This window comes from Cibotium barometz, chromosome 36 (genome assembly GCF_041138505.1).
Source record: "Cibotium barometz isolate CiBa-2024 chromosome 36, ASM4113850v1, whole genome shotgun sequence".
Lineage (NCBI taxonomy): Eukaryota > Viridiplantae > Streptophyta > Polypodiopsida > Cyatheales > Cibotiaceae > Cibotium > Cibotium barometz.
The window spans coordinates 30,264,725-30,286,488 of NC_141081.1; the positions used below are offsets into that span (position 1 = coordinate 30,264,725).

At 39.1% G+C, this 21,764-nt stretch overlaps 1 protein-coding gene across 1 annotated transcript; it reads right to left on the reverse strand.

The window, feature by feature from the left end:
* Positions 1 to 18,050: 18,050 nt before the first annotated feature.
* LOC147617768 (18.1 kDa class I heat shock protein-like) lies at positions 18,051 to 19,026 on the reverse strand. The gene is made up of 2 exons (XM_086775576.1): positions 18,668 to 19,026; positions 18,051 to 18,550 (listed from the first exon to the last, which is right to left on the reverse strand). The coding sequence occupies exons 1-2, from the start codon at positions 18,879 to 18,881 to the stop codon at positions 18,276 to 18,278; spliced, it is 489 nt and encodes a 162-aa protein (XP_086631702.1). The 5' UTR covers positions 18,882 to 19,026; the 3' UTR covers positions 18,051 to 18,275.
* Positions 19,027 to 21,764: the final 2,738 nt, after the last annotated feature.

The following is a 21,764-nucleotide window of genomic DNA, read 5'->3' on the forward strand; positions in this document are numbered from 1 at the left end:
AATCACAGGATATGACCCTACTAAACATTTCCACGGTGGCATGAGAAAATAATTCTACGAATTATCTTAGAGGGCCCTTTTTGACGGCCCTCAAATGTTCTTGTGGACTAGACTCTCTCACAACTCATAATGGAAGTAGAGGCCTGATGCTACAAGGAAATCTTGGGAGACTTTGTCCCTTACTTGGGAGCAAAAGGAAACTCTTACATGGTATTTGTACTCCACCCTTTACTGCTCTAATGCCTCAAGAGCAATGCAAGTGGCGTCCACATTAGACGCAACCTCACCTCTCTTCAGTGCCTTCAAGACTAGTCTCGATCTAGGCATTGTGTTGGCATAAAGATGTAAAACTCTTGAAAGGCCCCTTTTCACTCTCAGGAAGCTGACCGGAGAAAGAGACCAATCTCTTGATGGGCTTGGTTGAGAGCAACTTGGATTGTCCTTTTTGTGAAGAACGAGAAGGATGCTAAGATGTCCTAAATCTTCTAGGTAATACATGGGACTTGTAGGACGTAATCCGGGATATTTGTTGGTGATCTTACTACAAAGGGTCAGCTGGATTGAGATGTGTCTTTGCTGCGTAATCCAAGAGGACAGCTCCCACAAAGATCCTAACCATGCCATCCCTCTTATAGCTCCACTTGTCCACATAGAGAGAACCACTCTAGTCTAGAGAAGATGCGGCTAAGATGATCTTGCTCTGCTAAGGGTTAGCTGGATTGAGATATGTCTATGCCTAATCCAAGAGGATAGCTCCCACAAAGATGCTAACCATGCCATCCCTATTATAGCTCCACACGTCCACTTAGAGAGAACCACTCTAGTCTAGAGAAGATGAGGCTAAGATCAAAGCAAGAGAAAATAAAGCCATGGAAAAGGCATGAAACTTTGGAAGGTGCCAATTGTCTTAGCCTCTAATAAGCTCCTTCAAGACATGCAATCAGGGATGAAAAAGATTGGAGGAGGAGAGAGAGCTTGATCTCTTGCAAGCACACACATGCTCACACAACAATGGATGGAAGGCTGAAATCTTCTTCTTCTTCTTCTTGTTTTCAAAAGAGTTCTATAAAAGATAAGTGAAAACCAACATAAGTACGAGAGTACTATATACAAGCGGTCCATAATGTGAACATGCTAAATAGGTGAGCTCGCAGGATAAGTATGCTATAACTCGATTAGACTAGGTAGGTGGAGTCCAGCTATAGAATTAATGCCAAAGATCCCATCATCTCAACTACCAAATGCGCTAGTAGTATAAAGGTGAAACGGTCTACTAGGTACATTACGGGTGACAACTCGTGTTGAGCTTGCCATCCCCCAAGATGGCGATGCTCTATCGTGTCAGGATAAAAGCGTGATACAGTGTACATAATATTTGACCAAAATAGTACAAACGTTCAAGAGTACTAATATCCTATGTGAGAATCTTTCTTTAATAATTTTCTTTCATAAAACATTACATTCAACGTAGCCAAATCTAAAAGGTACTCTAGCCTGACATGCAGAAAAAGCAAAGTACTCACAAGTACATAAATAGTACCATTTTTTTCTTTATGAAAAGAAGTAAAGAACATATTAGGGAGTTTTGAAAAAACCCAATTCCCATTTTGCAAGATCAAAAAATGGGTAGCACCGTGAAGCCTTTTAAGATTTTGTCAAAACCCCCTCATGTGACATATCATTGGAAAGCTCTGGAAGAGTAGGTTCGAAATCCACCTTCTTTGACAACTTTTGAATTTGTATGATCAAGATACACCAAAATGTAGATTGAAAAGAAAATTCCCAAAGTATTTTTTTTTTAGACACCCTTTCATGCTTTCACCCACCATCAGCTAATAAATGCTCTAGTCGTGTATAGGTGGAGCAATCACTTAGGCACGTCATGAGTGTCAGCAGTTCGTGTTGATCTTGACATCTCAAAACTCCCCCTTGAGCTAAACTACACATTAGGGGAAATTCGAGCTCCAAATGGGCGCTTTTAGAGCCCATTAAAATAATATAAGGCCAGCCAATGAGAGTGCTTGGATTCTAGATCCATGTAGCATGGATCTTTTTTGTCATAGTGGTCCCCACAATTTCGAGCTCAAAAAAGATGAATAAAATATATTGACATAAAACTCAAAAATAGAAGAATATTAGGCCTGAATACCACCTACCAAAACGTATGTCAAAAGGAATATCAAGAAAACAGGCCATACTGATTGAAAGCTAGTCTAATTGAAGACTTTCTCCATAGTTTGAACCTCGAGGTTTGAACTTAGTTCTCTTCGTTTTCGAACTCTCTTACAACGTCACTTATTTCTGTCATATCTGCTTCATCTTTCCTCCTTTTCTCTCACAACGTCACTTATTTCTGTCATATCTGCTTCATCTTTCCTCCTTTTCTGTCACAACGTCACTTATTTCAGTCATATTTGCTTCATCTTTCCTCCTTTTCTCTCAGCCTCTTTTTTTTCCATCTTAATAGTCTCATAAACTTTGTTAAGCTATGTTTTCTAATCATGATTTCTTCGTGATTTTATTTTGTTTGTTATATTCGTTAATCGTCCTAACCATGATGTCATTTGTGAAAACTTACAGGATTATTTTTCAACTTGACTACAAGTACAAGATTCACAACATTTCTTTAAAGTGTTGTTTTCATTATTTAGATTGTTGAGCTAAACGAAATGATAATAATGTTCTTTTTTCCCTTTGTAGATGAGCTTTTTGTAGATGAGCTCTAGGAGAAAACACATTTGTAACATTGAAAGTGTGGAGCTTTTCAACATGAAGGATGTTGATGGGGCAGCTACATCCCTCAGCGGTTTAGGAAGTCAGATTAGATCACGATGAGACCCAAGACTCAAGGAGCATTCAAAGTAAAATCAAAAGACAATGGTGATCCTAACAAGCATTGGAAAGGTAGGATCGTGGAGTTCTGTAGGCAGACACATGGTGCAATCGAGGTCGTTGTACATCATGTTTATATGCACATGGACATAATGCTACATCACCATGATGAAAGTACAAGATCTAAGACAAGTAGTAAGATTCAATAAGTTGTCTTTGTGTCGCTCAATTTTTTCCATCCATTCACATCATTCCTACATCCATTCACATCATCCTACATTCATTCACATCATTCCTACATCCATTCACATGTTTCCTATATCCATTCACATCCATCCACATCATCCTACATCCATTCACATCATTCCTACATCCATTCACATCATTCCTACATTTATTCACATCCATTCACATCATTCATATGAATGTTTTCACATTCCTTCTCAAATTTCTCAAAATAAAATATGCTCAATATTCTTATTTTTGAATAAAAGATTCATGAAATTTACAAAATCAATTATACCCATATTTACTCTTTTAGTATAAACACTAATCCATTTATCTAAATGAAAAATTTCCATAATTCTCATAAATTGATTGATTCTATATAATTTGTGCATAATCTTCTTTATTTTTTTGAATATTGAATAATGCTCAAAACTTCACTTTTAGAATAAAATTTATTTATGCATGTACATATATATAGATAAATATAACAAAAATTCCTCCTTTCTCTATTTAAATAATTATGCAAAATACTATAAAATGATTTTTCATAAATATAACAAAAATCATTCTTTTAGCATAAAAATGTCTATGCCTAGAATATGATTTTGCTTTATTAAATTTATGCATAAAAATAAGATTTATCTTTTTTCTAGAAAATTTTGCCATAGCTTTGCTGCAACTTCTGAGAAAGTTTAATTTTAGAACTTTAAATGAATATTCATAATTGAAATATGATAAGAACTCCTCTTTTAAACTAAAATTTATTTATGTATACATAACTTATAATTATAATCATAATTACAAGCATAATTATAATTAAATCTCTTGATTATTCTTAAATATCCATTTCTCATTTCCAAAAATGTTAGCATAACCCTCTTTCAACTTAAAATAAATTAATATGATTTTTCTTAATCATAAACAAGCTTAAAGAAATTATTTATCATTATTAACTATATTAGAATCATAAAAATATCTAATCTTTTTCTCTAGCTTGTCAAGCCTAGAGTTTTGTTTAAGATAATGGGTTTATCATTAAGAACCATCCTTCTAAAAAGGATCTAACCATAAAGATGACTAATTTTTACAAAAAGAGAGATTTAAATATAAAAATACTAATTAAGCATAAAGATTAAAATTAAACCATTTAAACATTATGAATCATTGGAAAGCTTGATTTTAAGAAAAAACCATTTAATTGAAAGCTTCCCAAGCATTAGAGGGGTTGGGAAGGAGATAACCATTGAGAAGATAGAGAAACCATTGGATTAAGGCTTACCTTTGATTTTGGCTTGATTATTTAAAGAAAGAAGTGAAGCCCACAAAGAAAGCTTTGGCCACCAAGTTGGGGAGGGTAATCTCTAAGAAAGGATGGAGAATTATGAAGCTCTGGACAAAGCTTCCAAAAGTAGCTCTAGGCAAAATAGAGGGATAATAAAGTTACACTAAAATGAAGATAATATTGGCAACTCAAAGATGAAAATACAAAGGAATGAGGGTCTATTCATAGGTGAGGGAGGCCACTAACCAAGTCCAACTGGGATCTAGAGGCTTGCAGCTTCAGTTTGATCCATTTTGGATAATTTCTGCGATTTGGCTCACTTTTTGATCCAGTTTGCAGGAGGAGAGATATAAATATCTCATTTTTTGAATTAAAAATGCAAGGCAATGATGAAAAAAAGGCACCTCCTTCATGAGCCCTTTCCTTCCTTACTGAGGTGTCGAAAATTGATTTTTTTACTAATAAACCCAGTACTTGGTCAACTCTTCATCTTATGTGAGCATTTACTCATTTTTGGGATATTTTCTTTTAGTCTTTGTATTTTTGTCATCCCAACACTTGGATTAATCCTATTGGCCCTTTAGAACCTTATTTGGACCTTAATAAAAAATTTCTGAAAATGTGGACCCTTAGGCTAAGGTCTCCAATACATATAGTCAGTTAATTTCTAATGCACATTGGAAAATTCTTTTTGAACTTCTGTTTCAGGGGAATTCATCTTAGATTTTAGGAGAAACTTTGTATCCAAAAACATCTCAAATTTGTATTATCTCTCTTTATAACATTTTCATTCTCTAGACCAAGACAAGGGAAAAGAATGTTTTCTTGTATTCTGAATTGGGGGATGATTATAGAAACTGAAGGGGAGGTTCTTACACCTTTATATCTCCAAAGCTAGAGGGAGGATTCTTAGAGGAAGCATCCAAGAAGCTAGCAAACATTCTTTCATGATCAATTCTCCACCATAACAAACCTAAAATAAAAAAATTCATTTTCCTATAATGGGATCACAATGGTGTGGAGTAGTAATCCAATTAATATCATAGCTTGCGGGCTATCCTAACACATAGTTTGGAAATACATTGGGTGGATGCAAGGTGAGGGTACTCACTTTCGTCCACTCTCTCTAAAATTGGGACATCCACGCATCTTGGGTGGAGTACCTCTATCATGATATCACCATATCAATTAAAACAAGACACGTGCCTCCCCAACCTAAAGCGACATATCTCAAACGAGATACCAACTAATGCCACGCTAGCAGGTCGGGGTTCCAGTCATCATCCATGTCACCAATACAGGTCACTGCCACCACACTATCTCGATCGAGATATTCATGCCACTCGGATCCACATCAATGCCATGGTGTATCCCCCTAGGCACATCGCTCAAATGTACATTCACCATATTTGACCAGCCCATCTCCACCATCCACATATCTCAAACGAGATATTTAAATAAAATCTCGACCATTGAAATACATCGTTCGAGGTATAGAGATGCAATCTCATCCGTCCACATATCTCGTTCGAGGTACAGAGATGAAATCGAGACCGTTTAAAAACCTTGAATGAGGTTTATCTACAAAATCTGATCCGTCCATTCGCGCACATTTGAAGATGTGATCCCAACCATTTATTAAATGAATCTCGACCGTCAAACATATCTCAAATCGTGGTAATGACTTAAAATCTAAGCCGTCTATGTATCTCAAACGACAAACTGAATTCAAATCTCAACCGTTGCCAACTCTAAAATTAAGTGCGTATCTTCGCTGTTTGTCTCACTAACCCTTAAATCCAGAGCATACATCTTGCAAACCCTAAAGTGCATGATGTCACCGAACCTCGTTCGAGGTTATAAAACCGAAAAACTTTTTTTTTGGCCTCATTGTCAGAAGTCGTTTTCACTCTCTCTACTCTCTTGATTTGGATTAGCATTAGTGGACCCATTAGCATTGTTTTATAGCTTCATTAGTGCTACTTAGCACTAAGCATTGGACCTTTGTGTTAGGCTTAGGTTTTAGCATGGAGTCACGCGAGGAGGGCCACGAGGAGGGCCGCAAGTGTATTGTGGACCTCATCACAGAGATAGACCGCGAGTTAGCGGCTATCCGTAGGAGTGTTAGAGACACACCGTCTACATTACATATCATGGCAGACTTGGAGGCGATGCTTTCGTCCCTTCGTAGCCTTCACAATATTGTTTATGTAGATGAGTGGATAGCCCACCATCGCATTGCTCCTGTGTCACATGGCTTGACATATCGTCAGGTCTGTGATCTTGGTCCGGGATGGAGCCTACTTAGATCTTTTCCTCGATAGTCATGGGATGAGGCATGGGGTGGGCAAGCCCCTTACTATTACGCAGTGTTCGCATCCTCGTATCGGCACATATCTATAGTCGATATGTTGCCGCATATGGGAGGATGCCGAACAACTGCCAGATTCCCATATACTTTGCAATGCAATTATATGCAGAGTTGTTATAGGGGAGGAGGTGGATTATACTAGCCATCGGCTTGGTGGTGGTGCTAGCCGAGGCCGTCTCTAGGACCAGGGTAGGTGGCCTCCACCAACCCTTCGTGTAGCTCCAACAGATCCGTGCCTATGTCGACTGTCGAGCCTCTTGGTACCCAGGTTGGCATCGACATACGGAGTACCACGGAGAGCATCCAGCACGTGGTGCGCTTGTTTTCACGATCGATACCAATGACAGATGTCGAGGTTTACATACTTATTACTTCTTAAGTTTTTTTAGTCATTTATTTACATGTTTATATGTACTTTTCTATATTTTTACATGAGCGGCATGCTTTATTGTGTCATGTAGGGTCCCACACCTACCACACTGAGAGACTCACTTAGGAGTTGGTAGAGGCGAGAGCAGAGATTGACCGCCTTAGAGCTGCATTAAAGACGACAGAGACAGCTACTATAGAGGCACGGCATGTGAGAGACTATGACATCCAGCAGGTAGGTTTCTCTTGCACGTAAAAGCGATAATTAAGGTCCTAAGTTATAAATTTCTTTAAGTAATACCTAATGAGAGAGACTAATCAATTATTTTTATGCTTTACTTTTTGCGTAGGCTCGAACTGAGGTAGAGAGTTCTGGAGCTGAGGCGCAGCAACACATGATTATGGAGCAGATTGCACAGCATAGGGCAGAGCAAATGATGCTGCATGTTCGACAGCTCCGACAATTTTCATTGGGTTGCTGTTGATAGTGACTAAAAGCAGACTAGTTGGGTTAGCTCACTTACATTGTACTTAGATTTATGGGCAGTGACTAACCTCAGACTAGCTGGGGTAGCTCATTTTCATTATGCCTTGATCTTTTGAGTTAGTGGCTAAACCCAGAGTAGTTGGGTTAGCTCACATTCTGATGTACTTATTTGATGCTTATATCATTATGAGTTTTTTCATTATTGAGTATCATTACATTCTAGTTGATGTTCTTGGTTTTTTTATTTTTTATTAGCGTCCACTGCGGATTTTTTATTAGCGCCTAGTGCGGATTTTTCAAGTCTCTTAGTGCTTAAGAGGCCATGGAAAATCTGGACCTTCCCCATACCATCATACCCAAACATGCTTCGATGGGGACTAAACTTTGCAAGCATGTGGGGGGGACCCACCCCCATATGCTTGCAAAGTTTGGTCACAATCGGAGCATGTTCTTGGTTTTTTTATTTTTTATTAGCGCCCAGTGCGGATTTTTCAAGTCTCTTGGTGCTTAAGAGGCCATGGAAAATCCGGGCCTCTTGGTGGTTAAGAGGTCACGGAAAATCCTGGCCTTCCCCATACCATTATACCTAAACATGCGCCGATGGGGACCAAACTTTGCAAGCATGTGAGGGGTCCACCCCCACATGCTTGCAAACTTTGGTCACAATCGGAGCATGTTTGGATTAGAAATTAGCGCCTAGTGTGGATTTTTCAAGTCTTGGTGTGCTTAAGAGGCCATGGAAAATCCGGGACTTCCCCATACCGTCATATCCAAACATGCTCTAAAGGGGACCAAACTTTTCAAGCATGTGGGGGGGAGGGGGGGCACCCCCACATGCTTGCAAAGTTTGGTCACAATCGGAGCATGTTTCGATTGGTAATTAGCGCCCAGTGCAGATTTTTCAAGTCTCTTGGTGCTTAATAGGCCATGGAAAATCTAGGCCTTCCCCATACCATCGTACCCAAACATGCTCCGATGGGGACCAAACTTTGCAAGCATGTGGGGGTGGTCCCCTCCAACATGCTTGAAAAGTTTGGTCATGATTAGAGCATGTTCGGGTTAGTAATTAGCGCCCAGTGCAGATTTTTCAAGTCTCTTGGTGCTTAAGAGGCCATGGAAAATCCGGGCCTTTCCTATACCATCATACCAAAACATGCTCCGATGGGGACCAAACTTTGCAAGCATGTGGGGGGGACACACCCCACATGCTTGCAAAGTTTGGTCACCAATCAGAGCATGTTTGGATTAGTAATTAGCACCCAGTGTGGATTTTTGAAGTCTCTTGGTTTTAAGAGGCCATGGAAAATCCGGGCCTTTCCCATACCATCGTACCCAGATATGCTTCGATGGGGACCAAACTTTTCAAGCATGTGGGGGGGGGCCTACCCCCACATGCTTGTTGCAAAGTTTGGTGATGTGGGGACCAAACTTTTCAAGCATGTGGGGACCTACCCCCACATGCTTGAAAAGTTTGGTCATGATTGGAGCATGTTCGGGTTAGTAGCGCTTAGTGCTTGCAAAGTTTGGTGATTTTCAACAAACAATATGGTGATGGTGATTTTTAATAAGCGATATGATAGCCAAAGTGTTACAAAATCAAAAAACCATGAACATCTACTAAAATGAAATGATCCTCAATAATGAGAAAACTCATAGTGATATAAATATCAACTAAGTACATTAGAATGTGAGCTAACATAGCCACTCTGGGTTTTAGCCACTAACTCAAAAGATCAAGGTATTTTGAAAATGAGCTACCCCGACTATTCTGAGATTAGTCACTCCCAAAAAATCTAAATACAATGTAAGTGAGCTAACCCAGCTAGTCTAAGTTTAGTCACTACTATCAAGATAGAGATCTAGTCAGCAGCACTATCTCTAGCTCTCAACTTCTCTAGAATGCTCTCATGGTCATCCACTCGAAGCCGAAAACAAGGACGAGAACTGTGTTTTTGGCTCTGTACCTCGATCAAGAGTGAGCCTGGTAGCAACCACTAGATGAGAGAACTGAAATACCTCTAGCTCCCACTTCCACTATACTGGAACTCAAGACTCCCCCGATGAAGTCGAATCTGCTAGTAGAACCGGTCTGCCACAATCATGCTATGGGCGTCAAAAGAAAACCCATGATCATCCACTGTATCCTAGTCAAGGATGCACTTTGGCTTAGTACAACTCATCAGATAGTAGTCTACTCCCTCGCTATTTCCCTCACCAAGCAATAATAGCAAATACATCACCCTCCTGTAGTAAATCTGTCAGGTCATCATAGCTGACCATGAACGCAGGACGTGTGTGTTCATCGGACAACACTGGATGTGAAGGATGCTCGGGAGAGAGGAATTTCTATATCCATGCATCTGCCCATCCTCTCGAGGCACAATGTGACCAATCGCCATCCATACATGCTCCACAGAAGCATGCAAACCGTCGTGTGTAAATCGTGGGGACCACCATGCATGTGCTTCTGATGGAATGTAAGCCCAAGGTGCCAGGTACTGTGTCACAATCATGGGAGGCTCTACGGTCAATCATGCTACCATCCACATGCCAAAAAAATCTCTTGACAATTCGAGCATCACATTTGGGATACGATGATGCTGCACTCCCACACAAATGTTGGGAGCACCACTCGACTACGTGGCCCGCATCTCTGAACTGCTCAGCATCCTGCCGCCGCAGCTCATGATGCCTCAAGGCACGTTTCACACACGTGCCCGCACCATAATGCTCTCCCTTCCTATGACCAGTCTCAAAGAATGACCAAATCACTGGGATACTAGACTGCACATGCCACCTATAAATCCATGAAACAAAGTCTTAGTTATTGTTTTCTTTAAGATGTTCTAGTGAATTTAGTTTAATTGCGAATATAAGAGAACCATAAGTACTACCCGTAGAGCCAATAGAATTGTCGACGACTTGAACTGTGCGCCATAGCCATCCGACCAAACCCATCGCTGGCCACGTATGATCCCACAATCTCGTAAAAAATTGTCATGGAGACGAAAACAGTGTTGCACAAAATGTGCATCATGTGAACGATCATCATCCACTGAAATGTGGACCATAATAGCAGCCTGGTGAGGTAAGCAATAGAGACGATTAGGACAAAAAAAATCAAATAAGTAATATAGCTCAAACAAAAAAAAAATATGAAATATAACCATTACCTGCTCTAAGAAGTAATACTCAGATTGTATCTCTTGAAAAGGTGTGGTGTAGTTCTCTACAAATTCAATCACAGAGACGACCACACCAATAGGAAACTCTACCAGGCATGCTCGGAACTGATGATCCTGCCACTTGGCACAATGACTGTGCCGTATACAGGGATAGATCTGCTCGCTAAATGTGGCTATGAAGTGACAACGTGATGTATGTTTGTCCACAAGTTGCAACTTCCTGGACTGTCCACCACTCTGGAGCTGGTGTGTCACATACTCATAACGTTGCCATGGCACTATCTCTTGGTCACTTGCATCAAGATCTACCATCTGTAGATGTGTAAGTGAACCACATGATGTGCAATTTCTCTCCACACAAGGGATCCTATGGAACTGGGCATCCTCCGTGCGTGCACACAAGAGAGTGGATGAAATCATGAGGACTACGAGGCAACTCTCTATGTCCACTAAGAGAACGGAACACATCATAAAAAAGTTTGAACTCAACATGGTAGCAACAACATGTGTCACGCTGACGTGAGTACCTCACAAACCAAGGCTTACACCCCTCAAATGACCTTTGCCCAATTTTTAGCTCTCGATACGATGCCACAAACTGAGAATACAACTCTGTTTGGGTCATTTCAAGAAAGCAAGCACCGTGCTCAATGAACACTCCTCTTGTCACTCTCTTACGCAAAGCTTTCTTGAAAATCGTGAGGCACGACAATTCTCCTCCCAAAAACTTTCTATCAAGGCTCTAGTGGTTTCATCTAGTAGGCGATCATGCCTAGCTACACGACCACTACTCGCCCACAAAGCACCAACCTCATTGGCATCTAAACTTTGTCATCTAATAGACCCAACTCTAAGTGCATGTGGTGCTATGGAAAGGATGCAAGATGTGGCACTCACCTTACCCTTCATTTGGGAGCTACTTATGGTTGTCACAATCGCCTGTCGAGCAGCCAAAGCGTCTGCAAAGTTCCTCTTCTTGTGAACTATATAGGAATGACGAACACTTTGTAGCACCGCCATGCTAGCTCTCCTCTCTCTTCGTCCAATGTTGGAAAGCGCCCTGTAGTTGGCCATGTTGGGCAGATCGATCAAAGCATCAAGCACGCATGCCTGTGATGAAGGCGTGAGGTCTTTGAAATAGGAATGGAAGATTGCATGGGCACGATGATGTGCCGCTGACTTTGATAGTTCTTTCCTATCCACACGATGGGCGCCCACCAAAGGAGGGGGGGTGGGTTCATGTTGTGGAAGAGAAGGGGGCTCAGGAAGGGCGGGTTCATGTGGATTATCTAAACTAAGGGGTAGTGGGGGGGAAAAGGGCGAAGGGAGAGGAAGTGGAAGAGGAGGAGCAAGGCTTGGATCATTGCCAAGGGAAGGTGCTACTCGTTGATAAGCTCTCTACTCTCTCTTTCTCTCAAGAGCTACCCTTTTCCTCTCCTCCTCTTGAACTTGGTGGACGGGGGGGAGTCTAGTCCTATCACGTTTCTGACTCCTACGACTTTGAGAACCCATTCTCAAGGAAGCTAAGAGAGTAAAAATTCAGTAAAAATTATGAACGGGATAGTACTAGAGATAAGTGTGGGATAGTACTAAAGATGTGTGATTATATAGGAAAAATAGGTTATCCACTTCAAATATCATTGGATTTCCTATCTAAGATTGATTGGATAATTAAGATAAACATAAAGATAATTAAAGATAAACTATTTTTCAGTTAAAAATCAATATTATTAATAATATTTATTAACAAGTCTAAATATTTATCATTACTAGATATATAAATATATCTTTTATTTTATAATTATAAAATTATATTTTTTTATAATATGTTTTTTTCAAATTTAATTCAAAAGTGTATTCTACATAAAATATTTTCAAGAAATATTAATTTAATTTTTTTTAAATTGAATAACATAAACTTTAAAAATAATATTATTGATCTAATTCCAAAATATAATCCTTTAAAATTAGTGTTTTTAAATTCTTTTATTTAATAAGTTATATATATTTTATTATTTAAAATTTTATATTCTATTTCTCTAAATTACTAAATTAACTTTTTTAAAAATATGTTTTTGAAAAAAAATGGGGAGGTGGGAAGGAGGTGCCACGTGTCACATGCATGCATAACACGTGGCATTCTCTTGACATGTGGCACTATTATGGCTTATGTGACAATTCCATGATGTGGCATGCCATGTCACCAAGTGCGAGGTGGCAAGAAGATGTCACATCCATTCACATCATTCTTACATCCATTCAAATCATTTTTACATCTGCTCACATCATTCCTACATCCACTCACATCCATTCACATCATTCCTACATCCACTCACATCCATTCACATCACCCTACATCCATTAATCATTCCTATATCCATTCACATCCATCCACATCATCCTACATCCATTCACGTCATTCCTACATCCATCCACATCATCCTACATCCATTCACATCATCCTACATCCATTCACGTCATTCCTACATCTATTCACATCCATTCACATCATCCTACATCCATTCATATCATTCCTACATCTATTCACATCCATTCACATCATTCTTATTTCTGATTAAGAATTATCCATGTTTTCTCGATGCATTCATATGAATATTTTCACATTCTTTCTCAAATTTCTCAAAATAAAATATGCTCAATATTCTTCTTCTTGAATAAAAGATTCATGGAATTTACAAAATCAATTATACCCATATTCACTCTTTTAGTATAAACACTAATCCATTCATCTAAATGAATCATTTCCATAATTCTCATAAATTGAATGATTCTATAAAATTTATGCATAATCTTCTTTATTTTTTTGAGTATTGAATAATGCTCAAAACTCCACTTTTAGCATAAAATTTATTTATGCATGTACATATATATAGATAAATATAGCAAAAACTCCTCTTTTCTCTATTTAAATATTTACGGATAAATACTATAAAAGTATTTATCATTAATATAACAAAAATCATTCTTTTAGCATAAAAATTTCTATGCCTAGAATATGATGGGAATTCCTATTTTTGCTTAATAAATTTATGCATTAAAATAAGATTTATCTTTTTTCTGAAAAATTTTGCCATAGCTTCACGGCAACTTCTGAGAATGTTTAATTTTCTAACTTTAAAAGAATATTCATAATTGAAATACGATAAGAACTCCTCTTTTAAACTAAAATTTATTTATGTATACATAACATAATTATAATCATAATTATAATTACATCTCTTGATTATTCTTAAATATCCATTCCTCATTTCCAAAAAAATTAGCATAATCATCTTCAACCTAAAATAAATTATTATGATTTTATTAATCATAAACAAGCTTAAAGAAATTAATCATCATTTTTAACGATATTAAAATCATAAAAATATCTAATCTTTTTCTCTAGCTTGTCAAGCCTAGAGTTTTGTTTAAGATAATAGGTTTATCATTAAGAACCATCCTTCTAACAAGGATCTAACCATAAAGATGATTAATCTTTCCAAAAAGAGAGATTTAAATATAAAAACACTAATTAAGCATAAAGATTAGAAATAAACCATTTAAACATTATGAATCATTAGAAAGCTTGATTTCAAGAAAAAACCATTTAATTGAAAGCCTCCCAAGCATTAGAGGGGTTGGGAAGGAGATAACACTTGAGAAGATAAAAAAACCATTGGATTAAGGCTTACCTTTGATTCTTTAAAGAAAGAAGTGAAGCCTACAAAGAAAGCTTTGGCCACCAAGTTGGGGAGGGTAATCTCCAAGAGAGGATGGAGAATTGTGAAACTCCAAAGCTTCCAAAAGTAGAGGCAAAATAGAGAGATAATAGAATTACACTAAAATGAAGATAATACTGGCATGTAACTACACTAAAATGAAGAGAATACTGGCATGTAATTACTCAAAGATGAAAATACAAAGGAATGAGGGTCTATTTATAGGTGAGGAAGGTTTCAGTTTGACCTATTTTGGATAATTTGTGGACCAGTTTGGCTCACTTTTTGATCCAGTTTGCGGAGGGAGGAGAGATATAAATATCTCATTTTTTGAATTAAAAATGCAAGGCAATGATGAAAAAAAGGTGCCTCCTTCATGAGCCCTTTCCTTCCTTACTGAGGTGTCAAAAATTGATTTATTTTACTAATAAACCTTAATTTTTAAGTAATAAACCAGTACTTGGTCAACTCTTCATCTTATGTGAGCATGTACTCATTTTTGGGATATTTTATTTTATTCTTTGTATTTTTGTTATCCCAACACTTGGATTAATCCTATTGGCCCTTTAGAACCTTATTTGGACCTTAATCGAAAGTTTCTGAAAATGTGGACCCTTAGGCTAAGATCTCCGGGGGCCAAGTTTTGAGCTGACCAGATCAGTCCATCAGGGGTGTCCCCTCACCCCTTTTCTTTTTCTCTTCTTTGCGGAGGCTATGAGCATGTATTTGATGGCAGAGGAGGTTGGTTTGAGAGGACTCCAGCTCCCAGTTCGGGGGGAGGACCTGCTCGATGCTGAGTTTGCTGACGACACGGGCTTATTTTTGCATGGCCAAGAGGCCAATCTTCTTCGGGCAGAGCAGTCGCTCCATTCAGTTACTTTCTAATACACATTAGAAAATTATTTTTTGAACTTCTGTTTCAGGGAAATTCATCTTAGATTTTAGGAGAAATTTTGTATCCAAAAATATCTCAAATTTGTATTATCTCTCTTTATAACATTTTCTCTCTCTAGGCCAAAACAAGGGAAAACAATGTTTTCTTGTACTTTGAATTGGGGGATGATTACAGAAACTAAAGGGAAGGTACTTACACCTTTATATCTCCAAAGCTCGAGGGAGGAACCTTACAGGAAGCATCCAAGAAGCTAGCCAACATTCATTCATAATTAATTCTCCACCATAACAAACCTAAAATAAAAAATTTCATTTTCCTATAATGAGATCACAATGGTGTGGACTAGTAATCCAATTAATATCATAGCTTGCGGCCTATCCTAACACATAGTTTGTAAATACATCCTTCAATTATCTATACCCCTCCTTCAATTTCCATTATCACTTGAACAAAGGCGGAAAGTGAAGGCTAGAGATTGGCCTCTATCTTTTGTCAACTTTTATGCCAATACTAGAAAACACATAACAATTTACTTGTTTGTGAAACGAGTGTTTTTACAAGGTTGTAAATTTTTTTTCCCCATTTCCAAGCTCTTAAAGTTTTTAGAATCACCTTGGAATTGATAAAGATGAATTGTGTTGTCACTCCAACTGTTGGCATCCCACATTTAGAAGCTCAAAGGGAAAGCTTGAATGAAAGGAGGAAACTAGATCCACACTTCAACATGACCATCTTTGTCGAGAGAACCATCTTTCTAATGAATTCAAATCCTAATTTATGCCATTTTGCTTGATTTATCTTATAGTATTTGTATAAAAATAAGAAGATATGCAACTCTGACTTGCATGAGATAGAAACGTTAATCACACTCACTTTTTCTTTGTAGGATGATGAAATGCTATAGGGAATGGCTTTTCTTTTCTTTTGCTTCACTTTTATACAGTAAACAACTAGATTTTCCTCCCCATGCTGGATACCCACCACAACAACATGCTAAAGTTCTTCTTTTATTATTTTATTGATATATCTTCTTTTATTCTTTCATGGATAGAGTAGCCCTCGCCTTTGAGGAGTCTTATGACAAGATGGTCACCTATAGCTTTTGCACAATAAGTGAAGGGTTTTCTTTTGGTGCATACAATTGGTTTATACACAAGCTTCCTTTAAAGGGCAGTCGAATGGTGCATACAATTGGTTTAAATACAAGCTTCCTTTAAAGGGCAGTCGAATGGGGTTTAGGTAAAATGGAGTGTTGAACCTTAGGATGTTCATCATACCTATTCATATCCCTTATTAAGTATACGAATCATTATTATAATCCTTGATCACAACGATACAATGTTCGAGCATCACAAATGACTGATGAGAATGTCCTAAGAGCTCTCAAGAAATAATTAATAGCTACCACATAGGTAAGAAAATGCCAAGGAATCCCAAACAACCACCTTTAGCCACCAACAATGCCTAATGAGACTAGTACTAAATGATACTTTCAGCTCAAAGGAATACATGCACCACAAAGCTTAGATTGCCAAAGAAATGCACATGTTAAGAGAAGATCAACAAATCTTATACTTGTGTTAATAGAGAGGAAGAACCTTTGATGCACCTTGTGTTTTAGACAATGAAATATTGAGAGTTATTTCAACAAATGACTAAAACACCACCTCTCCATCAAAGATATCTACTTCCAAATCATGATTATACGCATGGGAGTTAGATCCAGGGGATAGCTATCACAACTTGGAGATGATGATAACTCAAATTTTCGTGGCACGGCTAAGAGGCAAGTACAAAAATAACCTATAGAGTACCATCTCATCCATATACAAGCCTTGTGTACACTTAAAATGTACTAATTAGTACGCGACAAATAAAAGAGCCATCATATTGTGCTACACAAAACTAAACTAAGACAAATGTGTATGGTGGTATACAAAACTAAACTAAGAAAAATGTGTACTAAAGGGAAACATGTTGACTCGCAGGTGGTATATCCTTGGGCTTACATTTTTTGTGGTTGCTATACCAAGAGATACATTGTGCAAATAAAAAGAGAGGGAGGAGTCACAACAAGGAGAATCATGTGTATACTACCATGAAGACCAAGGAGATCCATGTGTACCATGCCTACACAATTGGGTACCCAAGGAAACTTTGAGCTTTCAGGAAATAATACATATCTACTACCACATAGGTAAGAAGATGCAAAAAGAAAAAGCCCAAACAAAACAACCTCTAGCGAAGATGGACTGCTAAGACTCGTACCAAACAATGGTATGAGGTCATTAAGGAGTGTACATTGAATGGATTGGCAAGGAAAAACACCCACTAAGAGAAGATCAACTACGCTCACTTTGGGAACAATCCAAGTGCACCTTCTAGGTTTTGCTATGACATAAGAAGAGTTACTTAAATTTGACGTCGTCTACATCAAAGATAGATCGCTACTTCCAAGATCAGCATCATATTATTGATGGAAGTTAGATCCATTACATATTTATGACAACTTTGGAGATAGCGACGACGACAACTCCTCAAAATTTTGTGGCATGGCTAAGAGGCAAGTATAATAGCTTTTAATGTACCACTTCATCCATATAGCCGATCCTCTCACTATCTCTCTCTCCTCATTCATATATGCTAAACATCAACAAAACAAATGATCATACATGTCCGTGATGTTGAACAAGCTAAGCTAGATAGACATTATCGACAAAGGCTTCCAATCCTTTAAAAAGAGAAGTTGTCATACATTCCTTTTTTTTTTAAAAAAAAACTTTTACAAGAACACCCAAAACTGGTCCCTCTACTACACATCCCCTGTAATATAAACACACATGACGACCATCACTCGACCACATACATAGCCAGAGAGAGAGAGAGAGAGTCTTTGAACGATTTCTCTCAGCCCGAGATCTGGACACTTCTGACGGCAGACTTGGGCTCCGGCGGGGGCACTTTGGGGACGGTGACGGTGAGCACGCCGTTCTCCATGGCCGCCTTCACCTCCTCCACCTTGGCGTTGTCGGGGAGGCGGAACCGTCGAAGGAAGCTGCCCTGCGCCCGCTCTACGCGGTGCCACCTGTCCGAGGAGGCCGTCTCCTCCTTCTTGCGCTCGCCGCTGATCTGCAGCACGCGCCCGTCTTCCACCTGCACCTTCACGTCCTCCTTGGCCAGACCTGCAGAGCACACACACGGGGGCACACTACTTTGCTCATGCGAATATTCGAGCAGTCAATTCCGATAAAAGCGACGGAGGAGGAAGGGGGAAAGGGGCGGGGGGGCGATATCCTTACCAGGCAGGTTGGCCTTGAAGATGTGGGAATCCGAGGTCTCCTTCCAGTCCACCTGCGTATTAGCCACCGCAGCCACGTCCCGGGCGAAGCTGGGGTGCTCCGGGAAGCTGGCGCGCAGAGAGGAAGAGAAAGACGGGAAGGCGAGCGAATCGAAGAGCAGGGAGTCGAAGGGATCTTCGCCTGATCTGCTGCGGCCGAACAAAGAGAGGGCCATTTCTTCCTTCTACTGTACTGTACTGCTGTACTGCTAACTGCTGTGAGGGCAGAGGAAGGCAGCAGAGAGAGAGAGAGAGAGAGAGAGAGAGAGAGTATATATATTATGTAGCCGCTGTGAGGGCGCGCGAATTGAGATGCGATGAGATGAGGAGAGTCGCTCTGTGGAGGTTTATTATAAACGTAGTAGTAGCGGAGGAGGGCCTTCTTGGAGCTACTACCTGCTTCCCGAACATTCCTTTCCGAGGGTTCTAGAAGCCTCTACGTCCTACCTCTAATTTTCGCAAGGGTTCCTCCTAAGTGCTCCAAAAAAGCTGGGGTTTAGTGTAAATCCAACTTCAGATTTTTGAAAATTACATTTTGAAATTTGAGTTGAAGGTAGGCGAATTTTTAAGGGTTGTGGTAGTAAAACCTTTTAATTTTCAGAATTTTCTCTTGCCCCAACTTGATGAGTGAGCAGGTCACTTTTATTCTCATTTTTTCTTGTCAAGATTATGGTCTCAAATGAGTATATAATATTACATCCATAAATATTATTAAAAAACGTACAGTGTTGTGTCATCTTGGGCTTGGCAAGGTAAACAACCCCTTGAGATGTACTTGAGGTTTGATATAAGTTTGGCCCCACGTATGCCAACACAATCCTCCAGGGCTTTGGTTAGCATGCATCATAAATGTAAAAAAGAGGGAGGATGTACATGAAATGAGACTTTTTGACAAAATCACAGGATATGACCCTACTAAACATTTCCACGGTGGCATGAGAAAATAATTCTACGAATTATCTTAGAGGGCCCTTTTTGACGGCCCTCAAATGTTCTTGTGGACTAGACTCTCTCACAACTCATAATGGAAGTAGAGGCCTGATGCTACAAGGAAATCTTGGGAGACTTTGTCCCTTACTTGGGAGCAAAAGGAAACTCTTACATGGTATTTGTACTCCACCCTTTACTGCTCTAATGCCTCAAGAGCAATGCAAGTGGCGTCCACATTAGACGCAACCTCACCTCTCTTCAGTGCCTTCAAGACTAGTCTCGATCTAGGCATTGTGTTGGCATAAAGATGTAAAACTCTTGAAAGGCCCCTTTTCACTCTCAGGAAGCTGACCGGAGAAAGAGACCAATCTCTTGATGGGCTTGGTTGAGAGCAACTTGGATTGTCCTTTTTGTGAAGAACGAGAAGGATGCTAAGATGTCCTAAATCTTCTAGGTAATACATGGGACTTGTAGGACGTAATCCGGGATATTTGTTGGTGATCTTACTACAAAGGGTCAGCTGGATTGAGATGTGTCTTTGCTGCGTAATCCAAGAGGACAGCTCCCACAAAGATCCTAACCATGCCATCCCTCTTATAGCTCCACTTGTCCACATAGAGAGAACCACTCTAGTCTAGAGAAGATGCGGCTAAGATGATCTTGCTCTGCTAAGGGTTAGCTGGATTGAGATATGTCTATGCCTAATCCAAGAGGATAGCTCCCACAAAGATGCTAACCATGCCATCCCTATTATAGCTCCACACGTCCACTTAGAGAGAACCACTCTAGTCTAGAGAAGATGAGGCTAAGATCAAAGCAAGAGAAAATAAAGCCATGGAAAAGGCATGAAACTTTGGAAGGTGCCAATTGTCTTAGCCTCTAATAAGCTCCTTCAAGACATGCAATCAGGGATGAAAAAGATTGGAGGAGGAGAGAGAGCTTGAGCTCTTGCAAGCACACACATGCTCACACAACAATGGATGGAAGGCTGAAATCTTCTTCTTCTTCTTCTTGTTTTCAAAAGAGTTCTATAAAAGATAAGTGAAAACCAACATAAGTACGAGAGTACTATATACAAGCGGTCCATAATGTGAACATGCTAAATAGGTGAGCTCGCAGGATAAGTATGCTATAACTCGATTAGACTAGGTAGGTGGAGTCCAGCTATAGAATTAATGCCAAAGATCCCATCATCTCAACTACCAAATGCGCTAGTAGTATAAAGGTGAAACAGTCTACTAGGTACATTATGGGTGACAACTCGTGTTGAGCTTGCCATCTCAACACTCCCCCAAGATGGCGATGCTCCATCGTGTTAGGATAAAAGCGTGATACAGTGTACATAATATTTGACCAAAATAGTACAAACGTTCAAGAGTACTAATATCCTATGTGAGAATCTTTCTTTAATAATTTTCTTTCATAAAACATTACATTCAACGTAGCCAAATCTAAAAGGTACTCTAGCCTGACATGCAGAAAAAGCAAAGTACTCACAAGTACATAAATAGTACCATTTTTTTTCTTTATGAAAAGAAGTAAAGACCATATTAGGGAGTTTTGAAAAAACCCAATTCCCATTTTGGAAGATCAAAAAATAGGTAGCACCGTGAAGCCTTTTAAGATTTTGTCAAAACCCCCTCATGTGACATATCATTGGAAAGCTCGGGAAGAGTAGGTTCGAAATCCACCTTCTCTGACAACTTTTGAATTTGTATGATCAAGATACACCAAAATGTAGATTGAAAAGAAAATTCCCAAAGTACTTTTTTTTAAGACACCCTTTCATGCTTTCACCCACCATCAGCTAATAAATGCTCTAGTCGTGTATAGGTGGAGCAATCACCTAGGCACGTCATGAGTGTCAGCAGCTCGTGTTGATCTTGACATCTCAAAACTCCCCCTTGAGCTAAACTACACATTAGGGAAAATTCGAGCTCCAATTGGGCCCTTTTAGAGCCCATTAAAATAATATAAGGCCAGCCAATGAGAGTGCTTGGATTCTAGATCCATGTAGCATGGATCTTTTTTTGTCATAGTGGTCCCCACAATTTCGAGCTCAAAAAAGATGAATAAAATATATTGGCATAAAACTCAAAAATAGAAGAATATTAGGCCTGAATACCACC